This window comes from Podarcis erhardii (assembly GCF_964252035.2).
Source record: "Podarcis erhardii genome assembly, chromosome: 2".
NCBI lineage: Eukaryota > Metazoa > Chordata > Lepidosauria > Squamata > Lacertidae > Podarcis > Podarcis erhardii.
In genome coordinates this window covers 75,162,516-75,190,189 of record NC_138498.1, presented here as the reverse complement: position 1 = coordinate 75,190,189, position 27,674 = coordinate 75,162,516, and the positions used below count along the sequence as shown (strand labels likewise).

Sequence of the window (27,674 nt, the reverse complement as noted above, 5' to 3'; positions counted from 1 at the left end):
TCCACGCAATTGCACCTGTGCCAATGAACATGACATCATACTGCCCATCCTCAGCTTCCACACGGTCCACCACTATCTGCCGCAGGCGGTGCTGCAGGTTGGTTTTCACCAGCACAGGCCGGCGATGCAGAGGGTACACGGATCTGCTCATCAGTGGGTGGGCACGGGCAAAGTGCAGGACCTCGTCAGGGTAGTCCTTGGTGGAGGAGTACTGCCGGCTTGGCTGATTGGTGGTTTTGCTGGGGCACTGGAACGGAGGGGAAAGAACAGCATTTCAGCCAAATGGGGCTCTGTTCCTGCTGCTTATCCACCTCAGAGCAGGATCACAATGAAAAGTCTCCTATGATTCTTGACTTAGAGGAATGATTCTGACTAGGGCGGGGGTGGGGAACCTCAGGACATACCCCTCTATCTGGCCCTTGGCCCAGGCCACACTTCCTCTCCAGCCACACCTTTCACTTGCCTTGAGTGTTTTTGCCTGGCTGGACTGTGTCTTTGACCTCGGAAAATGACTCTAGCTTGCCTGGATGGAAGTTGGGGTGGGGGGTTGTAGGAACTAGCTTACTGAATAAAGGTCACTCACTGCTCTGTCCATGTTTGACTCTTGTCCCACTCACCACGGGCATGTGGCCCTCAGAAGGTTGCCAAGAAGGAAACACGGCCCTCAGGCTGATAAAGGTTTTCTACAGAGTTTTTGACTGCTTTAGTGAATACCATCTTTAAAGGTTCATTTAGTTCAGCATCCAGTACCAGACAGAAGCCCCTGGGAAATTCATTTATAAATCAACACAGGACCCCATTTATAAATCAACACAGGTCTCAGTTGACCTCGTTAGGAAGAGTCCACTGTTTGCTTCAATACGGTGGTGCCTCGCAAGACAAAAAGAATCCGTTCCGCGAGTCTCTTCGTCTAGCGGTTTTTTCGTCTTGCGAAGCAAGCCCATTAGCGGCTTAGCGGCTTAGCGCTATTAGCGGCTTTTAGCAGCTTAGCGAATAAGCGGTTAGCGGCTTAGAAAAGGGGGGGGAGGGGAAAAAAGTCAGAAAAACTCGCAAGACATTTTCATCTTGCGAAGCAAGCCCATAGGGAAATTCGTCTTGCGAAGCGCCTCCAAAACGGAAAACCCTTTCGTCTAGCGGGTTTTTCGTCTTGCGAGACATTCGTCTTGCGGGGCACCACTGTACTAGAAATATATCTAACACGAGACACAATGGTTCCAACTGGATAAAGCGGATGAAATGCTACACTGACTGACAGAAGATCTCCAGGTTTCAGAGAGGGGAATTTCCCAGCACTACTGGAGATAACAGGGATTGAATGTGGGACCTTCTGCACACAAAGCATGTGCTTTAACACTGTTTCACAAAAAGAAGTTGATAGTTTTGTTTTTTAAAAAAATCCAACCAAATGCCATATTCCACGCATGTCAACAGGGGACTTTTCCTGAAAGGCCACTTGTTTGCTTTGCATGGAGTTGCCAGTTCACCTTAACATCTCCTACCCCATAAAATACTGCTAGACACAAACTTCAGATATACAGCCAGGGTCTTAAAGGCACTGCCAGATAACATCCGAAATCAGCATTAGTTATTAAGTAAAAAAACTGTGATTAGGACGTTCTTTTTCTAAACAAGTTTTTAAGATTGTTTTCATAGTTCAGGTATGAATTACTTACAACTCCTGGCCTCGGGTAAGGCACCTTGCCCTCATAAGCTGCCCACTGATGGTCTGGGCCATCTTTATGAGCAAATGGTCCATTAAAAACCTCCCAGATGTCAGCCATACGATATACGCAGATGGCAAAGCCTTGGAAGACATTGCTGCAATGAGAGAGGTTTAGCCATAGTAAGAACCTATTTGGGGAAAGAACATTTTTTTCCAAACACTGTCTTAATATTTAGTATTGTGTGTATTCAATGCTTAGGTGTATTAGGGAGTGAGGTAAAATACAGCCTTACATTTCCATTTGTAAATGTTTCAAAATCATCCAAGAGGATTGTATATAATCAGATATTAGGAATTCCATATCAGAGCACATGGCCTCCATTCTTCAATTAACAGTATAAGTACTGAAAAACTGGCAAGCTATAACTAGTCCTTCACTAGAGAAACACAAGACGATTTGTGCTACTGATGATATAGGGGAAGTTATGCGCAATCCAGGTTTCAACACTGTGTGCACCTGCGTCATTTCTGATCAGTGCATGCCCCGTAACTTCCTGGTAAAATCCTGTAACTTTTCATACCACAAAAGTTCTGGCATGTTCTTTTTTTGTCCCCCAATAGTACCAGAGTGCCCCTCCAGAAGGCAATAATGCAAAGAACACTGGCAAAGCATCAGAGAACAACTAACAAAGAGGAATGATATGTACACAGTCCGTCATAAATCCACTACTAATGCACTATTATTGCATCAACGACATGTTGGGAGAATAGGCTCACAGAAATAACACCAACCTGGAGAGGCCCTCAGAGAAGATTTGTATGGATGAGAGTTGTTCGGTCAAGGCATATAGTGCTAGACATCTCAAGGTTCCCCTCAGAAGCAAAAAACAAACAAATAACAGAAGCAAAATAATCTCACCTGATGGTGCTAAAGAGTGCATAGATCTCAGGGCTCTTCCCATCTTTGGTCCTCAGGAGAAAGACATCCTCTGTTTAAGAGATGTTTGATTCACAGCATTTAAAGGGCTCTCCCATGCACCTAACTTTGATCACTGGCCTACCAACATACACATTCCAAGAAACTAAAATCCTGTTTTAGTCAATTGGATTGCTTAGGGTCGGTGGCGGAGCTTCATGCTTTGACACCAGGGGGCAGAGAGCAGGCGGGGGTGGGGCTGGTGTGTGTCCCGGGGGCAGGGCGCACCACCCACAGGGGCAGGGCACCCAGTGTGGGCGAGGGGGGGCAGCTGCGATGGCACCACACTGGGATCGCGCTGCCGGGGGTGGTACACATTCCCCACACTCCTCTTCCTCCACCAGTGCTTAGGGTATGCAAGTAGCTGGGGGCTGATGGATGCTGGTACCAAAGAGACAGCTGAAAAGATTGGTGTGTGTATGTGTGATTTGGCACTACCACTGTGATTTCCAAGTATCTAACTCAGGTGAACTGTGTGACCTTGACATCCACTTCATCACACACTGCTTTCAACACTCAACTCCTGAAATCTGGTGGCCCATCCAGAAGGCACTCACAGGCTGTAACACACTTGTAGTCCCCAACATACAATTGACAGGGCCGGCACTACCACTAGGCAGAATGAGGCAGGCAGCTCAGGCAGCAGATTTGGGGCATTATGAAAAGGGAGCAAAGTGTTTACTGTTCATTTTGTTGTTATATTGTTAGTGCTGGGGAGAAGGAAAAGTGCTTGTGGAATATTTTGGCAAGCCTGGGAAGCTTTAGGTACTGTCCACCTTGACTAGGTTGGGGAGGGTGCCATTTGCTGCCCTGCCTCAGGCAACAAAACGTCTTGGGCCAGTCCTGATCTTAGTGATTTCCTAACGCAAAAGTATGTTACCTTCATCGCCTATTCATAGGGTGGGGAACCTGTGGCTCTCCAGACGTTGTTAGACTCCAACTCTCATTAGCTCCAGACAACATGGCCCATGTCTTGGGAGATGGGGCTTCTAATGGTCTCCCATCCAAAGCATTGCTCACTTTCATATTTCCTTAGCTTGAGCACTGCTGTAGCCATGAGGTGCCCCCTGACTGTTCACTGAGATAGACCCCCCCCCCCATTCTCCTCATATTGCCAAATTAAACCCCACTTTTCAAGGCTTGGCTTCCAGCTGACAAACTGAGGAGCTAATCCTATGAAAGGCAACCAATCCTGAGCTTGTTTCTCTTACCCAGTTCATCAAAGTATGTGTCAATGCCATCTGGTCCTGGGACAGAGCACACCAGCCGGGCCTTGTTGAAGGTGCTCCACTTGTGGACTAGCACTCGCTGTCCTCCAGCATCATTCTGAAAGGAGAAGAGTAAACAAGGATCCTCAGAAGTGGAGGCAGCTGATGCTTCTGATATGAGGTCTCTTTACAAATAAACAAACAAGACATGCTTAAGCTGTGCTTTAGGAATCCTTCCAGAGGCATCAAAAGCAAAACTAAAAACTCAGAACCAAGAGAAGGACAGATATTGGCTTCTATTCAGATTGCTCTCATTTCTGCTCCGTAGATCTGTCATTTTCAAGCATTCTAACACAAGGGAAACCCTTTTTCCATACAGACCTGGCCTGGGCCCATGCATACATTATTAGCTCAAAATACAGCTGGCCATAATTTCTCTCAATTCAGATCAAAGGTGGTTTGGGCAAAAACACATAAAAATATAGTATTCCATAAGAAATGGCAGGACAGATACAGAACGGATATGGATCATGGCTAACATTGTGTGTAAACCGCTTCCCAAACCAGCAGTGAGAGCACACTGAACACAGAGTAAACAGGTACACAGCCTTGGCTTCTGAGAGACAGGACTGGTTCAAGACATTTTGCTCCCTGAAGCAAAGAACCAGATTCTGTCCCTACTTTCCACAAACAGAAACAAACTGGACTTCAACACCAGTGGTGATGGGGCAGCAGGCATGCTAGCTTAGAGGGCACAGAGCATGGGACACCCAGCTCTGTCCTACAGCACCTCATCACTCAGCACTGACTTCCCTCCAGCAGCTACTGCCTGAAAAGGCTGTGTTACTGCCTGCGGAGGCCATGCAGACCATGAAATTATTGTGCACTGCAGAGAATTCTGGGGCATATTTTAGGATGTGCTATGAAACCTCTCTTGCATGGCTAAGTGGACTAGGACTAGCAAACAAAAATACTGCTTCTGGGCAAGGAAAAGTCAAACCTTTATGCAGTGATCAGCAGTTTTTTTTTATTCAATACTGTAGCTTTTTGCATGCGCTAAGTTTTGGAGAAGCCCTGTTTCATATAGCATGAGCCTGCTGAGATGGGCTCTGCAAGTGCACCACAGAAAGGAGGACTGTTTCAGTAGTAAATCCCCAGTTGTGAAATTCCATCTTCAAAGATACACACAGGCAGTCCCGTGTTATCAGCTTTTTGAACAAAATCTGGACTTTTAGCACACATTTCTAATATTAAATCACATGGTTCATCAACCATGTTTTCTTTTCTTTCTTTTTTAAAGTGTGTGAGGCCTTTTTGCATTTTAATTTTCAGCTTTTGTTTCTGAAACATTTATGTCTGGAAGCTGAACAGTTTTTTGTTCATTATCCCAAGACATATGTTTTATATCTCTCCCTGCCCCCCAAGAGTGTGGGTACCACACAAGCAGAGAATTGAATGGAAAATTCCCCTTTCTCTTTTCTTTCTGAAGGGGACTGCTAGGATTTGCATTGCACTTGTTGATGAGGCTGATTTTAGGAACTGCAACTCAGGTTGCATTCTAAGACGCCTGGAATAAATTCTGCGACTGCAGCCTCACATCATCAGCTTTTGGTAGCAGCGCTTTAACCATGTTGCAGAAATGTCCAGTTCAGTCCATGTAACCATCAATAAACATTTCTGTAGCCCCACTGCAACTACAATTTCAGACACATACCAAAAGAAGCTTTTTTTGGCTTTTACACTCTTGACCCTCGTGCTGAAGGATACTGCGTTCCCATCTATTTTTGGTGCTCCTTTATTTCACCGTTATCTGCTGCCATTCCAACTCCTATACTTTTCACACAGAAGAACTATTTTAGTACGCAGTGTCTTATTGCATTCCCTTCAATATGCCCTGCTGCTTGAGCAATCTTTTTATCTCCACTTGCAATCCTTTCTTTGCAGTCTTGGAAAGAGCACCAAAATTGCAATTCAACTTCACCTCTCCCCCTCCCCTTCCCCAGTTCTGGGGGTTCTCCCAAGCCAATTCTGGGGGTGCAAGGGGCACAGAAGGGGAGAAAGCCACATTTCACGTAAAAAACCTTACATAGGGCTGCTGCTGCTGCTGGGACTCATTCTGGGAACCCCACCCAATGCAAACCTATTAAAAACAGTGCACAATTATCAGTGCAACAATTGTAAAAATGCACACACCTAAGCTTGATTGAATAACTGTAAGAATCATATTATTAAAGCTGCCCACATGCCCAATGAAAACGTTTTAATCCAGTGCTGAAATGATAGTAAAGTCAGAGCCAGGTGTGCCTCCTGGGGGGGGGGGGAGTGTTCCAAATGACAGGAAAGGCCCATTCTCGGATCACTACCTACCCTCCCCACTGATTTTGGAATTGTGGTCTCCAGGCAGGTACATATGGGAAGAGGCAGTCCTTTAGGGACTGGGGTTCTGAGCCGTATAGAGCTTAAAAGGTTGAGCCTGGAAACTAAGCAGCGGTTAGTGCAATTGGACCAGAACTCGCTAATCTTAGGATTACAAGAAAAATTTCTGAGAAAGACATTCATTTTCCTTACCCAAAGCCCCGTAAGCTAAACACAGCTGCTAATTGAGCCCTGAATCCCACGGGCACAAAGTGTTAATGCTCTTGAGAGATCCAACCGGTGGTGCAGCTTAAGTAGTTTTCATTGTGCGTATTTTGTGACTGCAACAGACACCAAAGAAGATAAGACAACAAAGTAGTGCATCTCCTTTGACTCATATGGCAACCTGCCAGCTCTGGAAGTCAGACTATATCCACGTTTCTGCGTCTCAAACAAACAAAGAATCCCTCTCTGTGTAGGGATTGATTAATCCAATAAATAACTGCTTCATCGCTATGTCTTAAATGTTTATTTCTAGGATTAGGAGGAGAGCAAGGAATTCACAGCCAACAGAACTTTTCTGTTTGCATGGAAAGCTGCCAGCTCCCCTCTCTATCCTCAGTGTACTGTTTCGTACTAGTTCCAAAGAATTTGAGTTATCACAGGCTAGTGCCTCCACGATAATTTCCAGCTGATTATTTTTTTCTCCCCTATGTCTTTGCAGCAGAGGAGAGTTTACTTTTCAGTGGCAGAAGCAGGAACTGAATCCAGCTCTTAGGCCCTTCATTCCATTAGGGTGTGTCAGGAGTGAGCCGGCAGTAAATCACACCGTTCAAGTTGGAGTTAACTCTTTATTAGCAAGAACACAATCTGCACAGACTTGGCAGAGTGTCTGGCCTAATGAGCACAGCAATTCATCCCTAGTAGATATTCCTCATGGATCAGCTGCCGAGACTGAAAGACCCCAACTGGTCCCTCCCACCATTCCTCCACATCCAACCAGTCCCTGACAGGGTAACCCTCAGGCTTCCCAGAAGCCAAAGGCTCAAGGTTGAAATAACTGCAATTGAAATAATCATAACCTTTTGGAATGTGACATCTGGCTAACATATCCATGTAGAGGTCAGCTCTAGGTGGCTAACAATGTTTTTACCCATCAGTATTGCAATGGAGAATCAATAGCCATGAGGCCTGATGATGTGGCACAGTGCGGTCGATTCATCTAGATGTTAATCTGGCAGTGTCCTCCCAACAGTGAATGCAGCAGCTGTGGAATCCCACAAGACAAAAGGAGGGGTGAGAGCAAATGAGCATATTGCTGGAGTCCTTATTCAAAAGTACTGGAGCAATCCCAACCAAATGGCACTCTGAGAGAAGGCAAGCAAAGCAGGGGGTAGACCTTCTCTGTTCCATATGGTGTAGTTCTCATCAACATTCCTAGGGTATGATGCTGTTATGATGCACATCCAATGCATGATCAGGGACAGGGGGCCTCTCTCAACAAGCAAGATGCATCCATAACATCCCCACTTCCTATGGATTTTTCCCTCCGTGATTACCTGTTGTTTATTCCCCAGTTCTTTCCTGCAAACCAGCTTTCCCTTCTTTTATCTCCACCCCCACTGCCAAAACAGATCCAATTAAGAACAGTTCTCCGTAACACAAATGAAATTGGAAAGTCTATCTTTCATTTTATATTTTCCCTCAGATTTAAAAAAGAAAACGTTTTCAAGCTGTTCACATTCAGCATAGCAGAATGTGAAACAGCCTTGAGTAAACAGCCTGGGTCAATTGTCAATTACCAATTATCTGGGTCGTAGAGGATGAGGATAAAATAGGCTACTTGTCGTGTTGGCTATTCTGCCTCTAAATAGGAGTTGCTGGGGCTCATGAGTAGGAAAAGGCAACTGTGCTCATCTCCTGCCTGTGGCTTCCCGTAAGTCTTTGGTCTGGTGCAACAGGGTTCTTTTTCTCTTCTTATCTCATAAAACAACTTTCCCCCTTTCTGCCATGACTCAGAGAAACGCATTCTGCTCCTAATTCTACTGCCATGGGAGGTTCACTCTGGTTTTGGCACTTGCTAAAAAAACATTCTTGTTTAGATAAGCCTACCCGGAATGAAGCAGGGCCTTCTTGGTTGCAGCATCATGCCTCTGGAGCTAGCTTCTCTAGCGATATCTGACAAATGTGCATCTCATTATTTCATCAGGGGTTTGGGGAGCAATGCAAGGGATCAGAATTCTTTAATTTTCTCCTACCTCTATTTGGTGGATCTCAGGGTTCTAGTAAAAGACAAAGAAGAGGCATGGAGGCAATAGTGCTCCTGAATACCAGTTGATGGAAGCCATAGGAGGACAGAGTGCTCTTGTGCCCAGGTCCTGCTTGTGGTTTTCCCACAGGCATCTAGTTGGCCACTGGATGCTGGACTAATGGGCCATTGGCCTGACTCAGCAGGGCTCTTCTTATGCTTTCACCCTGCAAGCCTAAAGTCTTCCCACCCCTGCTGGGAACTTGGAAGCCCACACAATAAAAAGGCCAAAAACAACCTCAGGAGGACCAAAACAAACAAACAAACAAACAAACAAGAACAGCCCCTTAAGTGAGCTGCAAGAGAAACAGTCCCAAGCAGGGGGTTTTTCCAGAAAGGGTGTGTGTGTGTGTGTGTGTGTGTGTGCGCGCGCGCGTGTGTGTGTAAGTCCCTTTGCAAATAGATTATCTCCAAACACACTGGGAACCAGTTCACCTCTACATGGGTTCTGCTATTATTTCCAGTACTGTACAACTCTCCCTCCAGGCATGATCTCAATAGGTGGCCTTGAGTCTTTTTCTTTTTCAGTCTTTCTGTTTCTTCTGCCCCACCCTCAGTTTTCAATACTGGGATAACAACGCTGGCCTTAAAATGTGGTACATAATAAAGACCTCATGAAAAGCCCTAAGCAATACTAACAGGAGCCTAATGTTATTTGCAGGATTGTTGCTTGACAACAAAATGAAACAAAACATGCTATTAAACCACATCTTTAACATCTTGCGTAGTTCAGTCCTGCAAAGCAATGTGCTGCTGATTCTAGTTTAGCACCTTAAAAACCAAGGCTGCTTTAGCAAGGAGCTACTACGGAACTTAAGTCAATTTTACAGGTTGAAATGTTAAGACAAAATGAAATGAAATGAAGAGCTCCTTTAAGCCTCTGTCGTTTCTGAAAACATTAAATTAAATAAAGTTAGCATAATTCAAAAGGATACTTAGTGTTAAGCACTCCAGTTTCAGCCCAACCAACAAAAATGTCTCTATACCCATTTGGGCAGGATATGACAATTAAAGCAGTTTCAAAGCAATTATTTCTTTCTTATTAATGACATTTATACGCCGCTCCATAGCCAGAGTTCTCTGGGCAGCTTTACAATAGAAGAACTAAAATACAATCCCTCCAAACCATAATAATATAGTATAAACACAGCACAAAATTAAGCAGCAGGGATAAATAAATAAAAATAGCTGAAGATTTTCAAAGCAGCATAACTCAGTCTTTAAAACCTCAGAGTTCCAGCTCCATAATGGATCTCAAGTATAAATTATTTAACTTCAAGCCTTTAAAAATGAGGGCAGAGAGAGAAAGATACCTTCAGGAAAGGGCACAGGCTCTCTGTTCTGACACATGCTCAGCAGAAGTCTCTGCTTGACCCTATGAGAAAGTGCCTTTATTGAAATCTCCAAGAAATGAATGCAACAACTCTTCTATAAAACAGATGGCAATGGGCACAGAGAAATTATTTCTGCTCTTAGTCCATTTCCTTGCAATGCAAGTCTTCAGCTAAATTGAGATACACACAGGATGGTCCACCAGACCCTTTGATGGAATCCTTTGGAGGAAAAGCAAGTGAGCACAAAGCAGCTGTGGTGCAAAAGATCTAGGGAAAAAGGAAGGTTGGAATTGGAAGTGACATGTACAGAAAATGGGGGAGTTTCCATGTGGATGAAAGGCTGAAGAATTCAAAGGCTTTGAAGGAATCCCCCCACCATGCTTCTCCCACCCCAACCACATAATATAGAATTACCAAAAAGAAAAAAATTCCATGTTCCTAACCTTGGCTTCAAAAGAAACATTTGCAGTCACAAGAGATTTATGCAGCCCTCTCAAGCCAGGCACTGTCTTGACTGAAGTGCTTAAAAATGCTGTGCGTGCCAAACAGACTTCCTATACCGTAGCTGTTGATCAGGAGCCAAAGGCAGTACGGAAGCAGATCCGATTCCAGGGCTCAGCCCAAACGGGCTCAACCCTGGTTAATAGATTTGCAAACTTGTAATATTTGGGCCCAGAGCTTTGCAGGCAGGGGGCTATTATTATTATTATTGTTATTGTTGTTGCTGCTGCAGGGAGATTCTGCACATAGAAGGCAGTGGGCTCCAATCCATTATGAGCACCTTGCAGCCCCAAATGGCTGCACTTCAGTGTCCTTCTTAGTTCAGAGTGGCCCTTCTAGTACTAGGGACATTATCATGTCACCAAATCTGACTAGTTGATCTGACATCATGATTATGATACAAAAAATGGTGATGAACCTACAGTCAGCTGAAGCTGAAAGCATAAATAATATTGCCGAGGTGTGCATGAATCAGGGAAGGTGTTGGGTCCCCTGAAAGCCCTCATTTTAGGTACCTAAATTTGTCCAAGAAGATCTGTCTGTCTCTCTCTGTATTTAAGCCCATCCAAGGCTTATGCAACCCCTTCCACTGGCTTTACATTAGCAGCCTATGGCTAGTACAGTAATAGCCTGTTATTTCCAGGGAGTGTGCTGGTTCTGAAATCGAAGGGCCACAAGGGATGGGTAATGGGATTTAGCCACAATCAAGCCACTGGGACATATAAAAACCTGAGATTCTGAACAGGAGAGTTGAGCCAGAGTCAAATGCAGCCTTATGTTGTTGCAAAAGAATCAGGGAGCTTCTCTGGTGTTACCAGTGTATGATCACATTTTATTTTGATTCTACACTATGAGGGCTGCTCCAGGCTAGTGTACCTAGGATGAACAGTAGACTAGCCTTGTCCTGTGACATGCAGTACATTTCAAGTGACAATGGTGGGAGGAACTCACATGCAGGCACACACATACATACATGTAAGCACATATGTCCAATAATATAGCTTTGGAGTCAGTAATGCACCAAGCTGTTGGTCTCCATACATTCAGTTCCTCGTGCGATGCTCCTCACACTCTACAGACAAAATAGACCCCATGAACTCACCACACACACCCTCCCCACACGGCTAAAGATGGCCCGGCCTTTGCCGTCCGACTCTGCTGCTTTCTCAGTGAAGAAAAAGTAGACTTTGTCATTTTCCCGGTCATCATTGTCTGGGATCAGATAAGCAGCAACAAACTTGGGGGCTGTAAGAAAAATATTGTACGGGCATGTTAGAAAGAAATCGCCAGAAACCGCTTGAAGCATGGCACAGACCTTTATTTTATTTGATTTTATTTTTAAACCTTTTTAGGCTTCCTCCTGGCATGATTTGTTTAGTTGTACTTAACGAGATTTATACTGTGTACAACTCAATTTGAAAAACCTGTGAGCAGTTTACATAAAACCATATAAAACATTCCCAATTAAATACTAATAAGCTCACTTTAATAACAAGTGGTTACCAAAAGAAGCAGCACACAAGGTGTCCTCTTATTAATGGGCATATATTCCAAAGAGGCTTAGTTATACAGACAACTCCCTGTTCTTATTTTCTAAGTACAATTTTATTGTAGCCTTTGGCCTCCACTCCACTTCACATCCTGTTCTCCTACCATTAAGCAGCCGCTGGTCCATCTCAGTGCGCAGAGGGGAGCGGTGTCCCATAGTTCGGAAGATCACAGAGTCCCTGCCCAAGAAATCTGCTGTTAGTCCTGTATACAAGTCTCCACCTGGGAAAGAAGCCCCACAGAAACAATCAATCCTTGCATAACAGTCATGCACTAACAAGAAAAACAATACGTAGCATTATAAAGCACACTAGAATATTCAAAAAGCTTCCCATACATGATGTTTATTATCATCCTATATTATAACCATCATATAAAGTACATCAGTATTTGTGGATGGGAGGCAGAGAGAGGCTAGCCTTGCCTAAATCTCCTAATGAATTAATGGTGAGTGTTGATTTGGACACTGGTTCTTTCAAAGGTCATAGTCTTGGCAAGTCCCTTATACCAATCTTCACAGCACAGGAATTGCTTGGCTGAAAAGTCACATAAACCTGTTTTATACAACTACATCAAAAAGAGGAGATTTTGGCCTGTTTCACACATTATAACACTAAGCCATGGTTGAAAAAGTCATGAGTTAACCACGAGTTGTTCCCCAGACAGACAAAGGAACCATGGCTTGTTTCTTCAAAATTTGGTCAGTTTTCCAGCTACTTGTGCCTTGTGTCCTTTCTCTTGGTGAGCATCTGAGGTGTCCAAACAAACTATGGTATGGTGTGGAAGGATGCTGAGTTCACACATAATGCCAAGCCATAGTTAAACAACAGACTTCAGATCATTGTTCACTGGCAATAAACAAACAATAATGAAGCCATTGGTGAAAGTACAAACATAACACCAAACTATGGTTTAATAAACCATAGTTTAATAGACCACAGCTTTGAGTTATATACACATCAGCACAGAGATCTTACATGATTGGGGTATACTGCAAGTTCATTAGATGAAATATAGTTGAGAAGCAGGCACACTTTTTATGGGGTGGGGGGGCATAGTCTTACCTATGAAAGGGACCACATATCAACTGCTGTAACCCACCCTGGCACTTTATGGTGAAGGCAGGTAAGAAACTCAATAATAATACCGGTAATTTACAAACCATACACTGAACTGAGGAGAAGTATGGATGCCTCCAATGAACATTCAACCCCCCAAACCTATCTTTGGGGAGGGGGTTCTATAAAGGCTTTCCTATAAAGAATTCACTACTGAATTTTGTATTAACTTTAGGTTGTAGGTGCAATTTATTGGCCACTTTTAAAACTGGTTTGGACAACCTGAGCTACCTCCAGTTTTCACTTTGGAGAGCAGCTGGCTGCAGTGTGGGTTTTTGAAGGTACAGTAGCTTGCTTGTAGCCTTTTCTTTTCTGTCAGAACTGACAAGCAGTAAAATCACATGATCAAAGAGGCTTCCCCATCCTAAAATAGTGGTTAAAGACCATGTCCCCAGCTCTTGAGCTGGCCATGAAAGAGCCTGAGAGAATGGTTGGGCCACCCCTCCACGAACTTCCCTGGGCCGACTTAGACCCATGATCTCTGAGGGAAAGAACAGAAGAGGCAAAGACCAGGCAAGGAGCTCACACTACTAGCTTCCTGGGAAACCACCAAACGCTGAAGGCAAATCTGCTTTTTAATATTTTGTAACCTTGTTTAGTGTTTTAAACTGCCTTGAATGCCTTGGCAGAAAGCAATATATAAACATAAAAATTAAGGACATTCAACCCTGCTGCTAGGGTACAAAACTCACACTGATCTAGTTTGGCACCTACCAATGAAAGCACTTGCAAATGCCCTGTTGGGCTCATGAGGACATCTGCCCCGGCCACTTTCTACACTGGAAGGATCCAAGCTGAACACATGCTGGGGAGAGAAGAGCACAAATGACAAATGAGGCATCAAGACAGCTTAAAAGAACCACAGCTCTCTGAGTGGGTAGTCTGAAATTCAGAGGTGATGAGAGAGTGCTCATGTGGAAGGAATGAAGAGAGCCTGGACAGATGCATCAGAAAACATCTTAGGATGAGCATGGGATGCTAGCATAGAGTGACCAGGATGAAGTTTTCTATCTAACCATAAGAAAAATGGATGCTGACATTATTCAGCGAAAATTAGGGCCTTAACTTTACATGACTCCAGCTGGTCACTTACAATTACATTGACCCTGTTTTGGATTTTTTAATTAGAGCCCCCATGTGCAGAAAGGAGAAGTTTAATTCTTCCCTCTCCACTGCAATCTCAACAGCAGCAGCAGCAGCAACAACAACACACACACTAGTCAAAAGCCCCCATTGGGCCATTTTCTTTGACATTGAAGGGCGAAGCGATTATTTTTTCCTTTCCCATACACCCCAGTTTCAATTAAAAAACCAGGGGTGCACCTCTAAGTAAATAATTAGATCATGGCAGCACGACTGTAAGCAATACAATCAACACCACATGTAGTTATATTCTCAGTGTGAACATGTTAAATCTGTATATTTCTCAATACTGATAGCCCTTTAATTTGTTTATTATTGAAATCATTTTGGCTCTGGTGTGTTTTTACAATAAGGAATTGTACTTATTTCAGATTTGGTTACTCAGAAAATTATTAACAGAGGCCTGAGCACTATTCATCTTTCCTGTCTTCTTCTGATAAGTTTAATCAGTCATAGTTTCAGGAAACTGAGAGGCAAGCCCATAATGTTAACAGCTGGGACTTGGAGAGACAGCAACAGAGAAAACTGCCAGAACAAGAGGAACCTTTTGAGTCAGTAAGACTTTCAGAAGAGCTCAGAAGACCATCTCCTCATTTCTCAGGTATGCCAGGAAATGATTTTACAATCTAGACTACAGTTATGTAACCCCTGATGGTAGCAGAGGGGCAGGGAGAGAGTTAAGGCTCTAGTCTAGAACATTCTTACCCCGGATCCCAGATGAACAAAGAGTTCCTTCCCAAACCAACCTGCTGCATTGTCTAAAAGTTTTTGGTGAAAGGCTTTTGCTCTGTATGGACTTTCAGATGGTAAGCAGTTATGACACTTTTGATCCAGCACCACAGACCATCATAAGAATAAAAAAAATAAAAAGTGGCATATATGAGACAGTGGGCCTAAGGATGCTGGGAATCTGTATTATTCACCCTCCTGCTTTGCAATGCCTGGAACAGCTTGTGCTTTCCTGCCTTCCTGCCAGTTATCCACTTGGCCAGACAAAGCAGCCTCTTCAAGCTGCCTAATTAAACGTCTTCATCATGCAACTGTCCACCCACACCCAAGCATAGGGTTGTTCCCCAGTGCAGTTTGCAGGCCAATATAAGGCCAAGGCTAGGCCTTGTTAAATTTCTGACATGCTGCTGCAGCAGCAGCACAGGACCCCAATTGTATTTTGTTACGCCTCTCAATAACGTGGCTAAATCAGCATGAGCGTTTAGCAAAGGGGGAAGGTACTGCCGGATATGGTTATGAGGTGAGATGTCAGAGGGACAGTCCGATCATCCCTTTTGCTCACAATGAACAGCTGTGCTGAAAGGGTCCTTTCTCTCATGCACTCAATAAAAGCTTCTGCGAGTCAAATCCTCCCAAGCGAGAGGGGTTACAGGGTGAAGCTGAATGACCTTCCTGCTAAGGCCAGCTTGATTTATGAGCAACGCCTCAGAGGGAAATCAAAAGCTTGGAGGGAGGGAAATGCCACCCACATATTTTAGAATTAATATATATATGTGTGTGTGTATAAAATTATATATATTTATATATATATTTATATATATATATATATATATATATATATATATATATATATATATAAAAAAATCCCAGCAGGAAGCAAGCACTGTCTAAATCCATAAAGACTGTACAACGTCAGGAATCAGTCCAGAAAAGAACCACAGGGATTGAGCTAGTAAATGAGATCCGTGTCTCATGCACAATGGCCTTCCTTGCTTGGAGTAGGAAGTTTAGCAATATGGTTAGTAGCTCCCAACACCAGACAAATAAAACCGCAGTCCAAAATTGGTGTTCTGGACTCTCCCAGTCGTGACATCAGCCAGCCATACTTGTAGTTCTCACATGAGGCAGCCAAGCATTGTTGCACAGGGAGAGAAATAGCTGGTGTTCACGTCTGTCTGCCCACCCCAAGAGACAGGTGGTTTAATGCAAATTATTAAGAACATGCTGCTTCTCTTCTGAGCACAGTCGTTGAGATCTCAATTTCACCTGCCTCTTCCCTGGTTCTTGGCTCTGTTCCCCATTTTAAGCTCTCTGTCTCTATCTTTACACAGCCATCTTTCTTGTTCCTCCTTCCCTTCAAATAGCTAACAGAATGTGCTTGGAGTAAGCGTCCAAAAAATAAAGGGGGCATGGATTTCTCTTTAAAAAAACAACCAGAAAGGAGAGGTCGTTTGAGCTGGGGTCGGATACACAGTAGAGCATCAATCAGCCTGACAGATTAATAGACCCAAAATCCATTTCTTTCCTGGATGCTTACATGGTTGGACAAATTCCACAAGTCCAGCCACATTAACCCATAACAACAAGAAGACTTAAGTGCATCTGATATTACAGTCCAGTTTATTGGGTAACAAGGGTTGTTTTTTTCCTGTTTAAAGAAATACAAGCACTTAAATCAGCCTTTCTGTTTAATAGGGCAATATAAATGTATGGTTGGGAAAGATTGTTGAGGAAATGCAAAGCTAGAAAGTTCCTAAGCCTAGAGCACACTTCAGTCATTCAAACCTCATGAAATTGAGGGAGAAAGAGAGGATGATCCCATGGCCCTGTCCTCATCCCCCTCCCACCAATTTCATTGTTCTCTATGTTATGGGAAGGATTGCACTAAGCAGTTTCCATTGGGGAACTCCCTAGTGCATTTGGGGCAGGTTGTCTGTGGGTTCCTGTGGTCAAAGGGCTGTCAGAAAACCCGTTTGAAGGTATACTTTCATTGACAGTGCACCTTCAAAGGGGCTCACTGCAAGCTGCTTTAAAGTCCATTTCCAGGCACAGTTTGGATTCAAGTATTTTTTCCTCTGCAAAGAAAATAATGGTCATTTTCAGGCATGGTTTGAATCTAAATTGAATGCAGTTACATAAACTGGGGCCTGTAGTGAGCCCTTTGAAGTTGTCCTGCCAGAGACAATCAGCTAATCATAGGGGGTCACTTTCAGCGCTAATCAGCAAGTCCCTCTGAAGGTGTCACCTGACGTCATAATGACATTAGGTGACTGTCAAAGGTGTCCCACAGGGTGGGTGGCTAAGTAAAGATCTTGGCTGTAAAAACTCCCCCCATCCCCCAACTCTTGATCTACCTAGTCCAGCATGTGTTTTCCCATAAGCACCTAGTTTGACACTTGGGGAACCAAATGCTGAGCTAGATCCTGATTCCACAGAGCTCTTCTTATATTCTTCTGCAGCAGTCTACCTACGGAACAGTTAAGACATCCCATAAGATATGGGCTCAGTGACAGAGTCAATTACCTGTAGCACTTCATAAAATGGACGCTGTATTACAGAGACAAATCTACATCTGAGTTACAGTATGCCAAGGGTTCTAACACAGAACTCTCATAGTGGCCAGCACACTGGAACAAAGATATAGTCAAAGGTTAAGAGATAAGCAAATAGCTCAAGACCGGCTACGGCAGATATTTCACTTAAAACTTTTACTTACTGTTGTTAAACTATTGAGAGTTGCTTCTGCAGATCCTGATCTACCTGCTACCTGCCCTGCTCTTAAGTCTTTGGTGATGGGAACCACATGTCTTTGCATTCCTCTGCATGCCAGATCTTCCCACACCATACATTTATCGTGTCACAGGGCTAACATTATCGCAGAGGGGGGAAAGGGAATCCTTCCTTACCTCTCCTCGGTGTCCCACGTAGATAAGAGCACAGACTGGGTGGAAAGCCCCTGTTCCACAGGCCAATAAGTGTGTCCGGTTTAAAGGGTAAAGCACTCTGATGTAGTTGGCACATTCTGTCTGGAAAAGAAACAACGATTGGGATTCATGATGCTTCACGTGCATCACAGAAATCGACTTTTAGCAATGATCAAAGTTGGTTAAAGGTGGGTGGGTGTGATGAGATCAGAGCTTAATCAGCAGGAGAGGGAAGAAAAGGGATACGAGGTCTCTCCATCAACACAGCTGAGAGACCAGTTGGTTCTTAGAGCAACCTGTGTCTAAGAACTTTAGCCTGAGCTTGTTTACTGCTTTCTCCCTTTTTTCTCATGTCTTTTTTAGATGGTAAGCCTGAGAGTAGGACTCTCTTCCTGCTTGCTGGTTTCCCACAACCATCTAGTCAGACGATGTGAAAACTGGATTAGATGGGCTATTGGCCTGATCCAGCAGACTTCTTCTCTGTGTTTTTGTGATTTGTAAGCTGTTCTGGGAGCCTTTTTTGGCTGGAGTGGAATTTTTTAAAAAGCTTAATTAATTAACTAATTAAATAATAATGACTATGGCAGAAAAGGAGGCAGCATAGCCAAAACAATTAAGAATGAAAGCAGGTGTCATATTGGACTTGCCAGCATTGTCCCCTGGGTCAAAGTCAGCAACAATGCTGAGCCCTGGGATACGCCAGCTCTTTCCCCACCCTACGCCTAGGATCCAAATAGCAGGAAGGGATACATGCAGATGTAAACCCTAAAGCATTTTCCAATTCTCTAAGGACCACAATGATGCAAAAAATCTGGTTCCACATGCAAGTGCACAGAACAATGCCAAATACCTTTACAGTCACACGGTCCATTCCTCTCTCCAAGCTCACGTGACCAATTCCCATTGTATTATGTCCAGCTAGGCATCAGGCCTTGTTATTGTGGAAGTGGGCAGTAAATTCCTGCTTTTTTTAATTTAAAAATACGTTTGGCACGTATCCCACACTCCCTGCCACTCCACTCTAGCTAATGCAAGCCCTTTCCCTCATCAGACTACACATGTGACCCCTCTGCTTCCATCCCATTGTATGGTCAACTCAGGCCAGGAAGTGAGGTCTTCATATTGCCTTGTGCCCTGATTTCCTGTATGAGCCAAGATATATGCTACGTAACAGTGTTGTTAGGTTAGCAGAAAACAGGAAGAAACTGTCACAATAGGGCTAGAAACAGCATCTTTATTTGGAAATTCCAAGAAGTAGGCTTGACAATACTTCAACTTTTTTAAAAAAACAACCACACAGAACCTCTTTACCCCTACTTCAAACCACAAAATTGTCGAAGAATCGATCTTTAAAAGAAATCCACGAGGCTTCTCCCCGTTTGATTCTGAACTCCTTTGCTGTTGATCTGTATCAAAGTCACTTTAATAGCTATTTACGTTTAAGAACACTATATACATGATTTATGGATTAAATCATAAAATTACTATTAAAATCCCAAGAGTTATAATAAAATTGCTGAGAGTCAGGTGTCCTCCAAAGGGCAACACGATGCAAAAGAGTTCCTCAAAAAGGACAGGGAATAATTGCCCTCTGCCTGCAAAGACAATAACACTAAGAGGCAGTTTAAAGGAAAGCAGATTCCGTATTAATTAATGGGCCCTAGAACAAACAGTTTGGGAATGACAAATACCACTTCAGTGCTACAGGTTGTTGGCATGCACAAACATTGAGACTCCTTCCAATTCCATGAAATATGGGATCTTTGATCGTGAGCCAAGGTACTGGGTTCGTTCCAGGAGGCCACTAGCTGCCTCCAGACCATTGATCAGAAACCAAGATGCAGAACAGAACCCCAACCAAGCATTGCCAGTTTACACTCGCTTTGCTAGATAGCTATTTGGCCATGTCTCTGAGTCTGTACATGATTTTAAAGTTTGATATGTAATAATTTTGTGTCAATGAGGATAAAACACAGAATGAAGACTGGCATAAACCCTAATTTAACCTGCAAATTCAGTCTTCAGTTTGTACAACAGTCTTGGTCATTCCTCTGCTCCAACAACTCCGTGGGAATGTGGACCATTGTCCACAACTTAGTATGAAAGGGTTAGCCAATTTTCTAAAATAAGGGAATGTCTCTTAAATTATAAACTAACATTATATGATATGGCGTTTCACACTTAACACAGAAATGTAACGGCTCTCACTGCCCTTCATCACTCCACCAAGTCTTCCAGACCACCTCTCACCCAGGAAATCCACCTCCACTTTGCTCTTTGAGGCAACAAGGAAGCATGGTTAGGTAATGGACGTCTTACCCAAATGAGAACAAAAAGGAACACAAACATCAGCAAAAGAAATGCCATAAGGAATGCAGAGATAGAGAGAGAGGTATTGGAGGTGCATATTACTAAAACATTAACACCAACAATAAAAATAATCAAATATATTACAAACAGGAAAGTGGTTAGGGAAGCTGTTTGGCAACAACATAAAAAAGTCAAATAGTGTGCTAAAGAAGGATAAGGAGATTGCAGTGAAACTGAATTATTAGCATCCATCTTCACTGTAGAGAACATGGGGCAGATACCCACACTTAAAGTGACATTTTCAGGAAGGGAGTCTGAGAAACTGAGGCTGATAGTAGTGACAAGAGATGATGTTTTAGGCCTGTCTCACAAACTAAGAAATCACTGAATCGAGATGTTATCCATCTGAGAGTTCTCAAAAGAACTCAGATATGAAATTGCTTATCACCTACAAAAATCTGTAACTTGTACCGAAGACTGGCCTCTGTACTTGAAGACTGGAAAGTGGTCAAAGTAACACATCGTTTAAAAAAAAGGGGGGTGTCCAGGGTGATCTGAGAAATTACAGGTGAGATATCTACAACTGCTCTAGATAAACTGGTAGAAAGCTTAATTAAATATACAATTATCAGGCATTCAGAAGGATAAGTCTAGCTGGAAAACAATCAACATGGCTTTTGCAAAAATAAGTCTTGTCTCAAAACTTGCTTCCTCAAAACCATCAGGCCAGCCACATGGCATAAGCAGCAATCCATGTGTGGCCCATAGCTTCCTGCAAATATCCCAAAACCTTTCATAACAGAAATGTTCCATAGCTACCTACTCATGATGGATGTATACTAGTGTATCCAGAGTCAGAAGCACCATGCTTCTGATACCAGATATTAGAAAACAATAGCAGGAGAGGACTGTTGCCCTTGGGCCCTGCTTAGGAGCATCCATAGGCATCTGGCTGGACCCTCTGGGAAACAGAATGCTGGACCAGAACCAGCAAGGCTCTCCTTATGTTCTGTCCCCAAGAAGGAACATCAGCAAGGAACCTAATTTCAGCTGCTCTCAAATTCTGATAGAGATACAGGGCAAAATGTAATAGTGGTGGTGGGAGGGACAATGGCAGGAAATGAAGGAGACATACAACGTTCATCTGGACAAAGTAGTCATTTAAAAAGGAAGTTTAGTTAGTTACACAGCAGGATGACAAATGACCATTCACAAGTCTGACCTGGATTAATTGCTCCCTTTTCCGGAGCAGCTAGCATTGGCAGATAAGCACAGAGAAGTCAGAGAGACTGCTGAAGGCACCTCTAGATTCCGATGGCCTCTAAAGATCTATCCATCTCACAACACACAGAAGGAACTACATCTATTGCTGTAGAAAAACAGATGCTTAGTGACTCCCACTCCTATCTTAGCCTTCTTACTCTGCATCACCCCATCAAATAGAACATGCTATATCCTATCTCTGATTATCCATCTTAGCTGTACCAATTTTTATTTTTTTATTTTTAGGTAATAAATTACAAACCTCAAGGGAACGAAATAATGGGTTACATAACCCTCTGCTTTTAGTACATGGGTTCAAAGCCAGGCCAAAGTTGGTACCCAGTTAAGACTATACAGGGATTAATAGCAAGTGAAGCACAAGTCTAATTCATGGCAGGGAAGTGTCACACTCACAAAAGTCAGAATCACAATCAAGGGAAAAAGGTTGAGGTCTGAATGTGGTCAAAAGAAATTCATTATTTCTCAAAACAACCTCCATAAGGTGTGATGGTTCATGTTTTTCATACATTCTTCCTCACATTGTGAAATTTTGCAATGTCAAGATGATCCTTCCCAATGTTTCATAAACTGTGATTTATTAAAAGCTGGCAGGTTTAACAACATTAAAGTATTCAGATAGTGCACCTTTTGTATAAAAACGAGAGTTATAAATTAACATCTCACATCCTGACTTCTTTCTTGGATTGCCATCTTTTCTAACATATTGGGGGGAAATAGGGGGGGAAATTGAAAATACTGGAAATGGGGCAGGATAAGAGCCCTCATGTTGTAAATTTTAATAACTTGTGACATGAAAGAATAAGCGATTTTAAAAGAGTTCAATTTTTTAAGCTTAAGGTTGGAAATACTAGACCAATATTCCAATGGAGTCCTAATATACCTTTTGCTATGTTAAGCTAAACCAAAATAGAGGAGTTTAGCATCAAATTACCAAGGTCCTTAGTCCAGATAAACAACCAGAGTTCACTGCCGATAATCTAATTGCTTTCATACACCCATTTCTCCTCCCCTTATAATAAGAAAGCTGGCTCTGAAGTCCTTGTTTCCATTTCTTTTAGCATTTACTACTACTGTTTTTCTAGTGGCATGAGGAGTTCTAATGAGTCTATTTAATTCTGTCAACCCTGATTAATCTCTGTTTCCATTTAGCTGAATTATGGTGCTTAGAGAAGCCTTCTGACACTCCTAGTCTTACAAACATATTTCAGGAGCAACTGGTTTTTCTCAGGCAAGAGGGCACCAGAGTTAAATGGGGGGAAATCCAAAAGTAGCACCTGAAAACAAGGAATACTTATTGTCCCTCTCCTTATCAGTCAACAGACATGCAAAATGTTATGCCCATGATGCAGCCACTTGTGGTAACCAGCATTCACTCAGTCAGTTGGCTTGATTTCTCTATTCTACAATCCTAGAATCATAGAATCTTAGAGTTGGAGCGGACCCAAGTGTCATCTAGTCCAACCCCCTGCAATGCAGAAATCTCAACTAAAGCATCCATAACAGATGACCATCCAACCTCTGCTTAAAAACCTCCAATAAAAGAGAGTCCACTCCCGTTCCACTGCTGAACAGCTCTTATTGTCAGAAAGTTCTTCCTAATGTTTAGTCAGAATCTGCTTTCTTGTAACTCAAATCCATTGGTTTGGGTCCTACCCTCCAGAGTAGAAGAAACCAAGCTTGCTTAGCCCTTTAGATATTTGAAGATGTCTATCATATCTCCTCTCACTCTCCTCTTTTCCAGGCTAAACATGTTCAACTTCCTCAACTGTTCCTCATAATGTTTAGTTTCCAGATCCTCTCAGTATTCAATGGAGAACTGAGGGAGAAGAGCCAACCAGTGGTTATAAATGAGGGCATAATGTCTGGGTGTCATGTACCAGCTCACAGAGGCAATAAATAATGAAAAGAAAAGGAACGGGCAGTGTTGTCAACAAAGTCACAAAGTGTTATCGATAGAAGAATCAAAGAAAGGTACAGTACAGAAATCTACAGTTTACAAAACTTGGTGGATTGCTTTGTGGAAGCCACTGTCTGTCTGTCTCAGTTCCCTCCTAGTAATCTTCACAGTGCAGTGATGAGGATGAATTATGAAAATTCAGTATAACCAACAGGCAGAATGGCTGACGGCAATGATGCTTACCTTCTAGTTGGGTGCCTTTGTGGGATGGCGCCGGCAAAGGCATTTCACTTCCTTAAGATAATTGGACCTCTGGCGGTAAGTGTATTCCCAAAAGGCATTATAATTAAGGATTACTTCCATTGCTCTGTTCCCTGCAGTGTGGCATGGGTCAAGTTCCCATATTAAGAACCCGGATACTGTAGTGCCCTTCAGTGTAGCTAAATGCTTCATTTCAGAGGATTCCCTGCTTTGTTTCTGCAAAACTTACCCACTAAAATAGCAAGGAGCTGGAATTTTAAAAGGCTACACAAAAGGCTGCAGCCATTGGTGACAGATTGCAAAATAAACATGTGGAAACCGAAGTGAGTGATGGCCACTCTTGGGAGCAATTACTTTGGGATGGACTGTCAGCAAGGGGTTCAGATCCCCTCTTAGGCCTCTCAAGGTCCCCATTGTCTCAGAGCATGTTTTCTAAGTAACTACTTGCGTGACTGTGAAGTGATATGTAAAGAATAGGCAAAGCTAGAAAGTAAAATGTGCAAGGAGCCCTGCGGGAAAAGCTCCCATTAACATTTTTCCCGGGCTCTGTCCACACAAGTGGCTGCCTAGTCAGACTTAGAGGACTGGGTGCAAATCTTGAACTGTGAGCTCAGTGGGTGGCTGTGGGCCATCCACTGTATTTCAACCTCAGCTCCCTCCCAGTAATCCTCACAGAGCTGTGGTGAGGGTGAGCTATGCAAGGGAAGGGTGGGGGAGCCTGCGGCTCTCCAGATACTGCTGGACTACAATGTCCAGCATCCCTCACCTGGACCTGTGTTGGCTGGGGTTGATGGGAGTTGTAGTCCAATGACATCTGGAGAGCCAAAAGATTTCTCACCCGCAATGTAAGGGAATGGAAAACACTGCAGCTATGAGAAAAGTAATATAAATATACCACATATGTATTTGTTTATGTATAAAACATTTATATCCCATGTTTACTCAAATAAGGTATTCGGGGTGGATTGCAGTCAAAATATCTTGAAACAAAAGAAACACAATCCAGCAATAAGAAAATAAAACAAAAAAAGCAAGAACAGTGAACAGTACCACAATATATGGTTTTTTAAAACACACATACACACACCTTCAAGTGGGGTTGTTTAACCTGGCATCTGAATGTATCCAATGAGGGCAGAAGGAGCTGTCCTGGCATCCCCCGATGACTATAATATGTGGGCATCTTCATGCAGGAAATTATGGTCTTTCAGGTAGTGTAGTCACCATACACACCACACCTTTAAAGCACATGCAAAGCAGATTCTTTCCCTCAAAGGATTCTGGGTCTCTGTCCCCCTCTCCTCCGCCCATGAACCCCCTTTAATCCCTGGAGCTGGGTTGTGGGGTGGGAGAACACCCAGAACAAGGCATGGAGGAAGACAAGGGAGACTGTTCCATCTGGAAAGCTGGAAAGCTTGTGCTGACAGAACAATCAACCTAGAGCGATGCTGAAGTAAGATGCTGGACCAGGTGAACATTTGGTCTGATTCTGCAGAGCTTTCCTTATGTAATCATATCTCCCTTGTAATGTCTCTTGAGGGGGAAAGCAAACTTAGCCCAACAACACATTGGTCATTTTTACCCAAGTTCATATACATCTGGTACATCTATATGAACTTTCCTTCCCGCCCTGCCCCCCGCCCCTGAGGATTTTGGCAGCCTGTTTAACCCATCATTCTGGTAATGATGATATCAGCAGGTTGACGTTTTCTTTCTTCTGCTTTTAATAAGAATGGTTATTCCAATCAGCCTTTCCTGTAGTTTCTTAACTTTGGAGATGGGAAACTTGTCATATTATGTTTGAGTGAGATATCCTTTTGTAATATGCATCAGTGACAAAATCTGTGATATGGGGTTACACTAGACATGCTTTACAAATATTGTGTTCTCCTAATTTTCTAATGCACTTGTATTTTTCTCGATATGATTCTGTTTATTGCTTGAAAATTTGATAATATTTTAAAAAAACAAAACAACTGTCACTCTCTTTCACCTTGGATAGTTCAGTGTGTGATACCCTTTGGTGCATCTCAGGTGACCCCACTTATAACTGGTACCCCAACACTGCAGAAAGTTTCCTGCTGCTTGTTTAAGATTCTTCTTTCCCTAAGAAGTCTTCCACTTTCCCACGCCTGCGAAAACAATTGTGTCTAAAATGTAAGCTAACTGATGCATCTAGCAGTGAGCGGATATTTGAACTTGGCTTTAGCTGGGGAAGACTGGACCATACAATATATTTATTTCCTAGTATCATAAAAAAAATCTTTTTTTTTTTTACTTCATAGATGAATATCGAAGTGCAGGTGGGGACCAGTTTTCAGATATATGGTATCAAGATGGGGCTGGGGGCGGAGAGAGATGCCTGGGCAGTTATTCTCAAATTAGAATTGCGCTTTCACACACAAAAAAGATTTCAGTTCACAAAACAATGTAACCAAGAGCCTTGAAGCAAGTTCATTCCTTTATACATGTAGTCACTCACCTTTCTATAACCCCACCCCCCACCCCACCCCATATATTCGAAAGCAATTTACAAGCTGCATGGATGACTCATTCCAACAAAACATATTCATGTGCACTTATCCATGGGAATGCTTCCAAAATCCAACCGGCGGGAGCTAAACATTGAACTGTCCCTCAAGCTACTCACCTTCCCATGTGATGAGCTTTCTTTTCTAACAGGTAAAATCTGCAAAGACGTGATGCTTATGTATGGACGCATCAAGAACGCAATGCCTGAAGGATTGGCTCCCAATCTATATTCATTAAAACTGGCAAGTTTTCTTACAATTAAAATGTGATAAAGCCTTCATAAAATGTCACATACTTAGTGAGCTTAAAACAACCTAATTCCTAACTTTTCTTTCAAGGTTATGAATACTAATCACCAGCGTCCCATTCTATTACAGTCATGAATATGTATTATGCCTCTAGCCTTCTGTTCTCCAAACTTTTATTAGTGTTATATAATAATTGCCAAGGTGACTTAGTAAGAATCTTGGGAACTGACATTTGATGGGGTATTAAGAAATCTTAGTCAGCTATCCCTAGACTGACTCAGCAGAACTGCAGTTCCCTGGATCCCTTGAGAAGAGTGGATTCTCATCAAACCGGTTTCTAGCATCAACAAGCTGGAAGAGGGATAGAGGAGTTGCCCCAAATGGAAGTAGGATGAACTGATTAAGATGATATCAGCAAGGGATGCAGCCTGCCTGTTCCCAGAAGTCGCAGGTTCATTTCAAACATGTCATCAGAGTAGTGCCGAAACTCATAGGAAATTAATCAGGATACTTTACAGGGTGACTTACCACTGGGTCTTTTCCTTTCCGAAAGCATTCTTCTTTCTGTCCAGGGAGTGGCGGCCAGTAGATCTGCAACATAAGGCAAAAACATAAGTGCAAGACATTCTGAGGACATGGAACTCGGGAGTGAGTTTCCTCAGGCTGAGAAGAAAATCCTTGGTGCAGGGTCTTCTTCCTTCTTGCTATTTGACAAACAACTAAATTCCTTGTTATGCTTGTACTTTTTGCCAGGAATAAAATTGTCCTGTACATAGACTTTACCTGAAGGAATGTTAACCTCTGAGAACCATTGTGGCATAGTGGTTAGAATTTCAGACTAGGAACTGGGAGACCGGAGTCCAAATCCCCCTCGGCCATGAAGCTCACTCGGTCTGTCTCTTAGGGCTCATCAACACTTCTGCTTGTTCCATGCCCAGAAAGCTCGGCTCCAAACAGTTTTCTGCTTATCCCATGCTTTTTAGGCACAGGTCCAAGTGGTTTTCTGTTTGGCCTGCTCCTTTCCCCCAGAAAACCCTCTCTTTAGTGCTAAATCAGAGCAAACATCAATTGGGAGAAAACCCAATTGGTGTTTGCTCTGATTCAGTGGTAAATATCGGTTTTTCCTGGGCGAAAGTGGTGAGGCAAGCAGGATGAGCCCTTGCTCTCAGCCTAACGTACCTCACAGAATTGTTGTGAGATAAAATGGGGAGGAGGAAGAAGTGGGATACAAATGTAAATAATAATAATAATAATAATAATAATAATAATAATAAATTCATTTTCAAGAAGCTTTGATTATCACAGATATTTGGAACCAATACAAGTCATTACCAC

The 27,674-nt window shown here is 42.9% G+C and overlaps 1 protein-coding gene across 3 annotated transcripts in view; it reads right to left on the bottom strand.

Annotated features, from left to right (window-relative positions):
- Window positions 1-27,674, bottom strand: part of SEMA3G (semaphorin 3G) — a 76,857-nt gene that overhangs the window by 9,236 nt on the left and 39,947 nt on the right. The window contains exons 3-11 of one of the 3 annotated variants that reach the window (XM_081850548.1): window positions 26,868-26,930; window positions 17,790-17,909; window positions 13,726-13,816; window positions 11,999-12,115; window positions 11,448-11,590; window positions 3,851-3,965; window positions 2,583-2,652; window positions 1,674-1,818; window positions 16-247 (exon numbers count right to left, since the gene is read on the bottom strand). In XM_081850548.1, the coding sequence (XP_081706674.1) occupies window positions 16-247; window positions 1,674-1,818; window positions 2,583-2,652; window positions 3,851-3,965; window positions 11,448-11,590; window positions 11,999-12,115; window positions 13,726-13,816; window positions 17,790-17,909; window positions 26,868-26,930 (1,096 nt within the window). Of the gene's footprint in view, window positions 1-15; window positions 248-1,673; window positions 1,819-2,582; window positions 2,653-3,850; window positions 3,966-11,447; window positions 11,591-11,998; window positions 12,116-13,725; window positions 13,817-17,789; window positions 17,910-23,541; window positions 23,600-26,867; window positions 26,931-27,674 lie in introns of those variants that run through there. The other 2 variants (XM_081850550.1, XM_081850549.1) reach the window with 2 other exon arrangements.